We start from the raw sequence: 12,413 nt of genomic DNA, 5'->3' as shown, positions 1-12,413 counted from the left end.
AGAAAACTACAGACCAATCTCTCTAATGAATATAGATGCAAAAATCCTCAATAAAATTCTAGTAAATCGTATCCAACAACACATTAAAAGAATTATACATCATGACCAAGTAGGATTCATCCCAGGTATGCAAGGATGGTTCAACATAAGAAAATCAATTAATGTAATACACCACATCAACAAATCAAAGCAGAAAAATCACATGATCATCTCAATTGATGCAGAGAAGGCATTTGAAAAGATTCAACATCCTTTCCTGTTGAAAACACTTCAAAAGATAGGAATACAACGGAACTTCCTTAAAATGATAGAGGGAATATATGAAAACCCCACAGCTAATATCATCCTCAATGGGGAAAAATTGAAAACTTTCCCCCTAAGATCAGGAACAAGACAAGGATGTCCACTATCACCACTATTATTCAACATTGTGTTAGAAGTTCTAGCCAAAGTAATTAGACAAGAAAAAGAAATACAAGGCATCAAAATTGGAAAGGAAGAAGTAAAACTATCACTGTTTGCAGACAATATGATACTATACGTCGAAAACCCGGAAAAATCCACAACAAAATTACTAGAGCTAATAAATGAGTACAGCAAAGTAGCAGGCTACAAGATCAACATTCAAAAATCTGTAGCTTTTCTATACACTAGTAATGAACAAGCTGAGGGGGAAATCAAGAAACGAATCCCATTTACAATCGCAACTAAAAGAATAAAATACCTAGGAATAAATTTAACCAAAGAGACAAAAAACCTATATAAAGAAAACTACAAAAAACTGCTAAAAGAAATCACAGAAGACCTAAATAGATGGAAGGGCATACCGTGTTCATGGATTAGAAGACTAAATATAATTAAGATGTCAATCCTACCTAAACTGATCTACAGATTCAATGTAATACCAATCAAAATCCCAACAACTTATTTTTCAGAATTAGAAAAAGCAAATTTATCCGGAAGGGCAGGGTGCCCCGAATTGCTAAAAACATCTTGAGGAAAAAAAACGAAGCTGGAGGTCTCGCGCTGCCTGACTTTAAGGCATATTATGAAGCCACAGTGGTCAAAACAGCATGGAATTGGCATAAAGATAGATATATCGACCAATGGAATCGAATAGAGTGCTCAGATATAGACCCTCTCATCTATGGACATTTGATCTTTGATAAGGCAGTCAAGCCAACTCACCTGGGACAGAACAGTCTCTTCAATAAATGGTGCCTAGAGAACTGGATATCCATATGTAAAAGAATGAAAGAAGACCCGCATCTCACACCTTATACAAAAGTTAACTCAAAATGGATCAAAGATCTAAACATTAGGTCTAAGACCATAAAACAGTTAGAGGAAAATGTAGGGAGATATCTTATGAATCTTACAACTGGAGGAATTTTATGGACCTTAAACCTAAAGCAAGAGCACTGAAGAAAGAAAGAAATAAATGGGAGCTCCTCAAAATTAAACACTTTTGTGCATCAAAGAACTTCATCAAGAAAGTAGAAAGACAGCCTACACAATAGGAGATAATATTTGGAAATGACATATCAGATAAAGGTCTAGTATCCAGAATATATAAAGAGATTGTTCAACTCAACAACAAAAAGACAGCCAACCCAATTACAAAATGGGAAAAAGACTTGAACAGACACCTACCAGAAGAGGAAATACGGATGGCCAAGAGGCACATGAAGAAATGCTCAATGTCCCTGGCCATTAGAGAAATGCAAATCAAAACCACAACGAGATATCATCTCACACCCACCAGAATGGTCATTATCAACAAAACAGAAAATGACAAGTACTGGAGAGGATGCGGAGAAAGAGGCACACTTATCCACTGTTGGTGGGAATGTCAAATGGTGCAACCACTGTGGAAGGCAGTTTGGCGGTTCCTCAAAAAGCTGAATATAGAATTGCCATACGACCCAGCAATACCATTGCTAGGTATCTACTCAAAGGACTTAAGGGCAAAGACACAAACGGACATTTGCACACCAATGTTTATAGCAGCGTTATTTACAATTGCAAAGAGATGGAAACAGCCAAAATCTCCATCAACAGAAGAATGGCTAAATAAACTGTGGTATATACATACGATGGAATATTATGCAGCTTTAAGACAAGATAAACTTATGAAGCATGTAATAACATGGATGGACCTAAAGAATATTATGCTGAGTAAGTCCAGCCAAAAACTAAAGGACAAATACTGTATGGTCCCACTGATGTGAACAGACATTCGAGAATAAACTTGAAATATGTCATTGGTAACAGAGTCCAGCAGGAGTTAGAAACAGGGTAAGACAATGGGTAATTGAAGCTGAAGGGATACAGACTGTGCAACAGGACTAGATACAAAAACTCAAAAATGGACAGCACAATAATACCTAATTGTAAAGTAATCATGTTAAAACACTGAATGAAGCTGCATCTGAGCTAAAGGGTTTTTTTGTTGTTGTTTTTTACTATTATTACTACTTTTATTTCTTTTCTCTATATTAACATTTTATATCTTTTTCTGTTGTGTTCCTAGTTCCTCTAAACCGATGCAAATGTACTAAGAAATGATGATCATGCATCTATTTGATGATGTTAAGAATTACTGAGTGCATATGTAGAACGGTATGATTTCTAAATGTTGTGTTAATTTCTTTTTTTTTTCCTTTTTTTCTTTCTTTCCGTTAATAAAAAATAAAAATAAAAAATAAAAAATAAAAAAATGCCACCATTTACCACCCTTAATGGAATAGTAAATTGGGAAATAACCACCAATATATGTTAAAATCTTAAATGACAATATTACTGCGTACTTTACAGTGGAGAGATCAGGCTGAAACCTAATCCAAATTCACAACAATTGTATTATGTGCCTCGTGATATGATTCAATAGGAAACACGTAACATTGGCTATGAAATAATCTTTCCTGAAATAATTGGACTAAATCTAATCAAGATTCAAACAGAACTATGAGTATATAGGAAGAAAAGGGAATAAAAGAAACTAAGTGACATCAACAAGAAATAATCAGCCAAATCCAGAATGTGAACATTCTACAGAAAGAATAACCAAATTTCTTCCCAAATCAATGGCACAAAAAAGAAACAAAGAGGTCTTTTATGGATTAAACAAAACTTAAAAGATTTGTTTTAAGCAGCCAAATGCATTATGTGAGCCTAGTTTGCATGTTGCATCATGCAGACCTGTCATAAAAAGACATCTGTGAGATAATCAGGAAATTGTGAGTATAAAGCGCATATTAGATTTCACTAAGGAATGACTGTTGATTATGATGGATACAATATGTTAAACAGTTAGGTTAAACTTCCATTATTACTTAGACATGCCCATTAAATATTCATAAGTATAATGATTTGATATATGGATTTCCTTTAAAATGCTCAACAAAAGAAATACTGTTAGGGAGCTAGATGACATAAGATTGAGAAATGTTGAATCACTTAAACAGCTGATTGGCAAATGGAGATTGATTATGACTTTCTTTATATTTCTTTTAACTTGAAATATGATGTGCTCCAGAAAACTTTTGGGTGACTCACAATATAGCAATAGGGAAGAAGACACACCAAGGCAGTGATGTCAGCATTGAATAGAATTATTTGCACAAGGCATGAGAGAGGAAAAGTAATAGTCCTTAGTTAAGTTGTTGGGTTAGTATTTTAAATGACACGATGCTTTAAATATGAACATGTCAATAGAAGACTTCTGAATTTGGCCTGGTAGAAAAGAGTGAGCCATTTCCTCAAAAATTACTTAAAACACAAGGGGGACAAAGACATACAGACAAACTCCATTTTCAACCACCAAAACTAAAAGATCTTAAAACTCAAAACCAAAAAATAGAAGAACATTCTCACAGAAATGGATAAGTAAACCAAAGGCATTGGAAAAACCCAGAGAAGATATCACAAGCTACCTCTCTAAGAATAAGCCAGTTGAAAAACACTCTTATGACCAGCAAGGAGAGTGAAACAGCATGGTAATCACAAAGCACAACCAAGAATGTCTTAACATTGAGGTCTGACTACATGGTAGGAACTGCTTATTAATTAAATTAATACTAAGTCAATGTAAATGGTATTCCCTCAGGTGCCAATCCATGAATTTCTTGTTTGCGACACTGGGAACTGGGTGTGTGGGCTGGAGACAGGACTCCATTTGTCAGGAAGTTTCCAGAAACCGAAGTCAGGGTTAAATAAGAAAGCAGAGACAAGCTTTATTTATAGCGAACTGTTGGTGAGGCAAAAAAAAAAAAAAGCAGAAAGATTTGTGAATTGGGAGCCTATCTGCAGTGATCTTTGCTGGCTGGCACAAATCAAAGATTGAAAGAATTATTCATGCAATATTGCAATACAGTCTCAACCCCTCCCCCAGAATAGTTTCTGCAAATTCAAAGATGAATATTAATTAGAAAGTAACCATTTCAAGACGAACAAAAGAAACACATATTCAAGTAAATTAAAGGGGTAGGGAAAATAAAAGGCAAGCAAAGAATATTCACCATAAAAAAGTCACTATGAAAATTATTAAAAATTAAATGAAATGATCATCTCCGTGATATAAGAGCGCAAAGGACAGTACAGTGAGAAACGTAAGATAAAACATTAGCTTGTAGCGCTCAGAAAAGAAGCAAAGAACACAATAACTCCAATTCCTAAATGAAGACCAAATGGAAAGCAACGCACAGGGGAATAAACATTACCGAAGGCACAATAGCACACACCCAGAAGACACAGATATATGAACAGCATCACATAAAGACCACAGAGTGTTTAGACAGTCAAGAGAAAATATAGAGATGGAAACCAAAGTAAATCCACTGCAAGCATATTTGGAAGCCCTAAAGGGAAAGAGAGCATATGTGGTATATGTGTATATTTGTACAAATGTATGTTTATATCCACAACTGATAGTCTCTCTCATACACTCTCTCATACACACACATACACATATATCTCACATGCCCCAGAAAAACCACAGAATCATATCCAAGTTACTGGAAGGATACACAGGGAACTTGGTAACAGCACTTGCTTCCAAATAGGAAAATTGAATGGCTGGAATATAGCCTGGAGCATGTACTTTGTTTCATAAACTTGTATTATTTATCCGATTTTTAAATACCTAAACAAATGTATAAGTAAAAATGTCCAACATTATAAGTAGACACTTCCCTATCTCTATGTCTGGAAAAGTTTAAATACATAAGAGAAACTTACTAGGCTTCTAGATTTAACTATAAGTTTACTGGAAATGCCAAGGATAGAGTAAAATATTAAGTGATATCATAAGGATGCAATCAAAAAAAATCAGAGGACAATTAGCCTGGTTTATTTGACAAATAAATTTCAAGGCAAAAAGAGATAGAGATGAATCTAATGATTCATATGGTTAACTAGACACATAAAATAAAAGACATATCACCCAAATACAATATGGATAGACTTTATTTGGATCCTTATTGGAGTACTAAATTATAAGATATCAGACCAACAGGGGTATTTCAATATTGACTAGACTCTTGGTGTTTAAAAAATTGATAAATTTCTGTGATGTAAAAATGATGTTTTGGTTATATTTTTAAAGAGTATTTTGATAAGACACCATTCTGAATTATTTAATGATGAAATTATATGATCACTGGGATTTTCTTTCATAGTTTTAAGTGGGAGAGGGAAATTGGTGGGGGTAGAGAGGAAAGAAGTTTGGCCACGAGGAAATTGCTAAAGCCTCATGATGAGTGTAGAGTCTATAAGTTTTCCTTTTAGTTTTACATCCGTTTGAAATTTTACACTAAAAGGTCAAATTTAACATTTGTGATCATCAGAAAAATCAGCAATCTCTCTGTTAGAGTTTATACGACAGATTACAGTTGAGCTCCAATTTACCAGCTGCTAGAAACGAACGAGGTCGGGATGAGAGATCACCCAGTATATTCTGATATACCAGCATAACATGGTGAACGTTGCTTTGAAACAATGACTAAATCCTGACTTCAGCGAATTGTTAATAGTCTTATTGTATTGGCATCAAGTCAAAACTTGAAGGCAAGAAATTTATCCCTGAGTACGGATGAAAAAAATCTTCATATTTCATAACTTTTCTAATGATTGGGGGTGATCTCACAATGTGTAAAGCCCAGCCCTTTCCAATCTGCAAGCTCACCTTCCAGGACTGAGCCCAGCCCATTTTCACCATATATAACCTGCAGCCAGGAGGCCCATCTCACACTTCTCCTTCTCTCAGCTCTACACTCCAGCCACTCGTGCTTCCTTCAGCCTCCACCTCTCCAGGGAACCATGTCTAGCAAATCCACCATGAGGACCCAGAGCAGCAGCAGCCACCGGGGCTTCAGCACCAGCTCAGCCAGAGTCCCTGGGGTCTGCCGCTCTGGCTTCAGCAGCGTCTCTGTGTCCCGCTCCAGGGGCAGTGGTGGCCTGGGTGGGGTTTGTGGAGGAGCTGGCTTTGGAAGCCGGAGCCTCCACAGCCTGGGGGGCGCCAAGAGGATATCCCTCGGAGGGGGCAGCTGTGTCATCAGGAGTGGATACGGTGGCAGAGTTGGAGGAGGCTTTGGCCTTGGAGGAGGAGCCGGGAGTGGATTTGGATTTGGCAGTGGAGTCAGCGGTGGCTTTGGCTTTGGTGGCGGGGCTGGATTTGGTGGTGGCTATGGGGGCCCTGGCTTCCCTGTCTGCCCCCCTGGAGGCATCCAAGAGGTCACCGTCAACCAGAATCTCCTGACTCCTCTAAACCTGCAAATCGACCCCACCATCCAGCGGGTGAAGAACGAGGAGCGGGAGCAGATCAAGACCCTCAACAACAAGTTTGCCTCCTTCATTGACAAGGTAAGACTCGAGGGCTCAGTCTACACAGGGCGCTTCAGGGGGCCCAAACTTGGGAAACAATAAAAGGTTGTCTAATAAAGGGTTGGGGGACAGGGGAGATTTAGGAAAGAGGGAGAAGGAGACGTAGATCAGGATTCCAGAGGGATGACTGACTGGCTTCTTGTTGAACACGGGTAGAAAGAAGGTGATGGAAAGCAGGTACACCTGATGAATCTCTTAAATGCCCCTCATTGGGCTTAGATGGAATCCTCAACTTTTGATGAGGCTGAAGCAGAGTCAAGTAAATGGGAAGTGGAGTGGGTTGACTTCAACCCCTGAAGGGCCACAGGATTACCAAGGAAAGGCCAATCGAAACCTACTCTGCATGGGAGGGAAAAAATATAGACTAAGAAAAGGACGTTCTGCTCACATGAGATAAAGAGGCTTACAATCCTCTATATAACCCACAGGGCAGTGAATTTGTGCTAGAAACAGGGGACAGCTATCTATCAAGGATATTTAGACGAGAATCATGTGTCAAGGGGAAAGTGCGGTTACAATCTATTCATTAGATACCATGTTGCATCTTTTAAAATGGAAGTCCTATGTAAAATAAAAGATTTGGACAATCTATCAGTTTAATGTTATTTTCAAGGTATATTGAGGATTCTGCTTTACGAGAAAAAAAGAGAGTAAGTGTTGTAAATCTCTGATGAGCTCCATAACTTGCAGAGTGGGTAAGCTCAGAGATGCGTGGGGAGCTTTTCTTGGTGGGATCTGTGGGTTTGGAAGGAAAAATGTTCAGGGGAACAGAACTCTCAGCCTGAGCTCTCCTCATGCTCAGGAGTTTCTCAGCACCATGGAGACCTCCCAGGTCCACATGGGGATCTAATTAACACAGATACTCACCCTCCCTTGGTCTGACAAATGCCATCTTATTTGCTCTCCAGGTGCGCTTCCTGGAGCAGCAGAACAAGGTTCTGGAGACCAAATGGACCCTGCTCCAGCAGCAAGGTCCCAAGACCGAGAGGCAGAGCCTGGAGCCTCTGTTTGAGCAGTACATCAGCAACCTCAGAAGGCAGCTGGATTCTATCACCGGGGACAGAGGCCGCCTGGACGCAGAGCTCCGAAGCATGCAGGACCTGGTGGACGACATGAAGAACAAGTGAGTTGAACAGGGGATGTGGGGCTCAGTGCTTGAAGGTGGTGTGCCGGAGCAAAGGCGTCGCCAGCTGTTACTTGGAATCAATTGCTTTCCATGTCCAGTGGAAATGAAATTGCAAATCATTGCCCAAAAGCACATTAAAAAGAGTAAATCGAATGTGTTGGTGGAGAGGAAAGAAGAAAATAAATTTGGGGACCATAAAAAGAATCTTTTAGGTTCTTTCTACAGGAATATTCAATGCGGAAATATTTCATTTCGTTTCATTAAAAGGATTGAAACCCAGGCTTCCTTTTCCATGTCATGTTACCAAAGTGGCTCAAATATATCTTATCCTTTTCTTGTTACAGATATGAAGATGAAATTAACAAACGTACAGCAGCAGAAAATGAATTTGTGACTCTGAAGAAGGTGAGCAAATGAAGACCAGGGGGTTAAGTTTCTTTGCTGAAGGGGGGCGTTGTGCGTCTCTGCCCGAATCTGAGACGACACTAGAGAGGAAGCCTAAGGCTAGAGCAGGAGGGCACAGCTGACTCCAGGCTGTTTTTCCTCAGGACGTCGATGCTGCCTACATTAATAAGGTTGAACTGCAAGCCAAGGTAGATGGTCTCAGAGAGGAGATTGATTTCCTGAGAGCCTTCTATGAGCAGGTAAGCCATGCCCACTCCTTTTGTTTAGTTTAACGGGGTTCCAGGAAGGGTGGAAGATTAATTGGTTTGGGATTCCTTATCATTGTACCTGGAAAATATCATCTTAAAATGTTATGTTCTACAGGAGCTGTCCCAGATGCAGACTCAGTTCAGCGACACGTCCGTGGTCCTGTCCATGGACAACAACCGCTCCCTGGACCTGGACAGCATCATCGCCGAGGTCAGGGCCCAGTACGAGGACATCGCCAACCGCAGCCGGGCCGAGGCCGAGTCCTGGTACCAGACCAAGGTGAGCAGTGAGTTGGCAGTCATGAGGAATCCATGAGGCTCCTAACTGCAGAGGTCCAGCTAGGAGGTTCACTGAAAGTCTGCAGACTGCATTCAGGAAAGGTCCTGCTAGGAAGCTAGAGTCATTGTACAGAATACGTGTCTGTGCACACTGAGGGTGCACACTTTCAGATTTTACGTCCAAGTCTATTCAGTAAAAGAATCCAAACACAAGAGTTAAGGTACCATAGATACTGAGCTAGTGATCTTTGCTTTTAGCTTCACCATGAATACTGGCTTTCAGAAGCATTGTACAGGACACCAGCCATCCAGAAGAACTGGGCAGTCAGTGGTCCCACAGAAAGGATGGTCTGGGATTCAAATGTTCAGTGTTGAACCATCTTGCAATACCAACTTCTCCTAAAGTCCCCATTATGTTCATATGTATTAAATGCCTGATTGAGAGAGAAAGTCATGAAAGGCCTGGGGAAACTCACGTATACTATCTCTCACTCTCTCTGGACTACAGTACGAAGAGCTGCAGGTCACAGCAGGCAGACATGGGGATGACCTGCGCAACACCAAGCAGGAGATTGCTGAGATGAACCGCATGATCCAGAGACTGAGATCAGAGATTGACAATGTCAAAAAACAGGTAGGGTGGGGTTGGGAAGCAATGGGATAGAAATACTCTTATCTTATCTTTCTAGACTATGAGGCTGTCATCACCCATCATTTGAACAAATACCTTGCTTGGTAGTGACCAAGCCAATAGGAGGAGAGAAGAAGACATGTGGTGGCTGCCCTTATTGAGCCCTACTGTTTAGGAGAGATGGGTCAAAATCCAAGAAAATGTTACAAACACATGGACAGAGCCAGACCCAGCTGATAAAGGGGTGGAAATGTGGGATAGAGCCATTGAAATGCGGTTGACCTAAGAGAAATAATTGGCTTGAGAACGTTTAAGGAACAAATTGGGAAGAAAGGAAGGCCAAAATTATAGAAAAAATGTTGCAAGTCCAGTCAGGAATTTTTAAAAAAGAGAGTGGAACTAAAGTACAGGAGAAGATCCCTGCTTCCCAAATGTGTAAGTGACTGAGAGGAGGAAAGAAAATTTTCAGTAGGTTCATTGAAAACTCACTACTGCAATTGAAGATATTAGTCACATTGTAAAACTTGAGTTGCATTCAAGAAAGACACTACCAACTCTGCTCCATGTTTGCATTTGGTGACAATACTCAAAACAAAGATGCAGGTCCATTTCTTCCAATGCCTCCTGGCCTCATGTCCACAAGTGTCTCTCATCAGTCAGTGCACAGTCAGACTGCATTCTCAAGCACGCTGGCCGACACAAAGGGGCACAGGTTTTCCTCCAGTGTTTCCAGAGTTGACAAGTCTTCAGGACACAAAGAGAGATAAGAAGAGTCCTTATCCGTCAACTCTGGGCTGTCGAATTCTTCCTAGCTGGGAAAGAAGAACCAGGGTTGGTCTGCACTGGAAAACCAGATTGCAAGTTCATTCTCCTTGTTTTACTCCCTCTAGAATGCCAACCTGCAGGCCTCCATCGCTGATGCTGAGCAGCGTGGGGAGATGGCCCTCCAGGATGCCAAGAATAAGCTGGAAAGTCTGGAGGATGCCCTGCAGAAGGCAAAGCAGGACATGGCCCAGTTACTGAAGGAGTACCAAGATCTCTTGAATGTCAAACTATCTCTGGACGTGGAGATCGCCACCTACAGGAAGCTGCTGGAAGGCGAGGAATGCAGGTGATTAACTCACAGTCCTTCTTCAACCTCTGGGTGTATCTCCAAGCAACAGGCCACTGAGTACAAGTTTAGGACCCTATGGTCATGGCCATGAGTGCTAGTCTTAGGAACAAGTGAAAGTACATTTTCCCCATAGTCTGTTCCACCAAATGGGGCATCCCACACTGATCCAGGTAATGGATTTCTGAGTCTCATCTTCTCTGTATTTCTTCTCATAGGCTGCAAGGGGAAGGCGTTGGACAGGTCAACATCTGTAAGTACTTTTACTCCCTTCCTCCCTGTTCTTCTGGCTGGACTCAGGCTAAGAAATGAGTCTCACCATGTCTTCTTTCCTTGTCCCCCCCTCACCACAGCTGTGGTGCAGTCCACCGTCTCCAGTGGCTATGGCGGCGCCAGCGGTGTCAGCAGTGGCTTAGGCCTGGGTGGAGGTAGTGGCTACTCCTACAGCAGTGGTCACAGCCTTGGAGGTGGCTTCAGTTCCGGAAGTGGCAGAGGCATCAGCGGTGGCCTCAGCTCTGCTGGGGGCAGCAGTTCTACCATCAAATACACCACCACTTCTTCCTCCAGCAGGAAGAGCTACAGGCACTGAAGTTCTACCACCAGCACTTGGATCCACTAGGCCAAGGCCCCCTCTCGAGCTGCCTAGTCCCCCCACTTAGGGGTCTTGCAGATGTCACATTTCTTCTTCTCTCTGGGGTTCTGGCCTCCTCTTTCCCTCTGAGACAAAGCTCACACTACTTAAGCCCCTGTTCCACTTGAGCCTCCTTTGGTTAACATCAGGATGGATGTCAGCCTCTGATTTTACAATATAATTTAATCACAACTGATCGAATTTCAAGCTTTGCCTTGTTACTGAATGATCTGTCTCTTGCTTTCAACATCTGATATCAGAGGCTGAGCATTAAAAGAACGTTAACTCCTAACCCTTAAATTAAGAAAACCTGGTCTGGTCCTACTTCAGAACAGGATAGCCTCCCTTTGATTCCAGTGGTCTAGGAGTCTCCATTTTACAAAGTATTGTGCATTTCTCTTGCTGGGCCATGGAAGCTCAAGTGCCTGATCCAGTGATGTACAGAATCAGTACCCATGTGTTGTACTGATTGCCTTCCTCCCTGTCCTTCTGGCTGGACTCAGGCTAGAAAATGAGTTTTACCATGTCTTCTTTCCTTGTAGAATCCTCTACTCTTTGCTCTCTTGTAATTGCTAAATAAAGCAGATTTATAATATAATGCATTGTTTAATATTGCCTTGCTTTTGTGTCAATGGTTTTTAATTTCCATCTCTCAAATGTCTTTTTATTTTTGAAAAACACCCCAGATCTCCATGTGCTTTCAGCTAAATTCTCTCCTACCCTTTACCCCATATACTCCTTCAGAAAAGTTTAAGACACAGAAGCTCAGCAGCTTCCCAATGCTCATGGTTCCTTCCCAGATCATATTCCATCCTAAACTGCAGCAGGTGGAGTGGAGGGACCTGGCCTACCTACAGTGTACACTCTACATTTTATCGCCCATATCAGGTACCAGCAGCTTGGTCCCCCTGTCTTGGTCTCTGGACCACTACACCCATAATATCCTGTTGGAGAAGCATATTTCTGACCAATCAGGGCAAATAATATTTGAAAAGAGAATAGAATATTTTGTTTATGTCCAAAAAATTGGCTGATAACCTGTATATTTAGAAAATTTAAAATGTGCATACTACTAAACTGGTATTACACATGGAGAAGCA

At 41.0% G+C, this 12,413-nt stretch overlaps 1 protein-coding gene across 1 annotated transcript; it reads left to right on the top strand.

The window, feature by feature from the left end:
- The first annotated feature begins 6,250 nt into the window (after nt 1-6,250).
- LOC143642415 (keratin, type II cytoskeletal 6A-like) lies at nt 6,251-11,911 on the top strand. Its single transcript, XM_077110772.1, has 9 exons — nt 6,251-6,861; nt 7,791-8,005; nt 8,353-8,413; nt 8,557-8,652; nt 8,777-8,941; nt 9,449-9,574; nt 10,462-10,682; nt 10,901-10,935; nt 11,036-11,911. Exons 1-9 carry the CDS (start codon nt 6,319-6,321, stop codon nt 11,269-11,271), a joined length of 1,698 nt encoding a protein of 565 aa, XP_076966887.1. The 5' UTR covers nt 6,251-6,318; the 3' UTR covers nt 11,272-11,911.
- Nucleotides 11,912-12,413: the final 502 nt, after the last annotated feature.

Source organism: Tamandua tetradactyla, chromosome 7 (assembly GCF_023851605.1).
Source record: "Tamandua tetradactyla isolate mTamTet1 chromosome 7, mTamTet1.pri, whole genome shotgun sequence".
Taxonomy (NCBI): domain Eukaryota; kingdom Metazoa; phylum Chordata; class Mammalia; order Pilosa; family Myrmecophagidae; genus Tamandua; species Tamandua tetradactyla.
This window is presented reverse-complemented; position numbering and strand designations above follow the sequence as displayed.

Excerpts from the sequence above, each read along its gene's own strand:
- LOC143642415 (XM_077110772.1), top strand. The coding sequence starts at position 6,319 with ATGTCTAGCAAATCCACCATGAGGACCCAGAGCAGCAGCAGCCACCGG. Across the intron at positions 6,862-7,790 it reads TTGCCTCCTTCATTGACAAG|GTGCGCTTCCTGGAGCAGCA; the intron begins GTAAGACTCGAG and ends TTTGCTCTCCAG. Across the intron at positions 10,936-11,035 it reads CGTTGGACAGGTCAACATCT|CTGTGGTGCAGTCCACCGTC; the intron begins GTAAGTACTTTT and ends CCCTCACCACAG.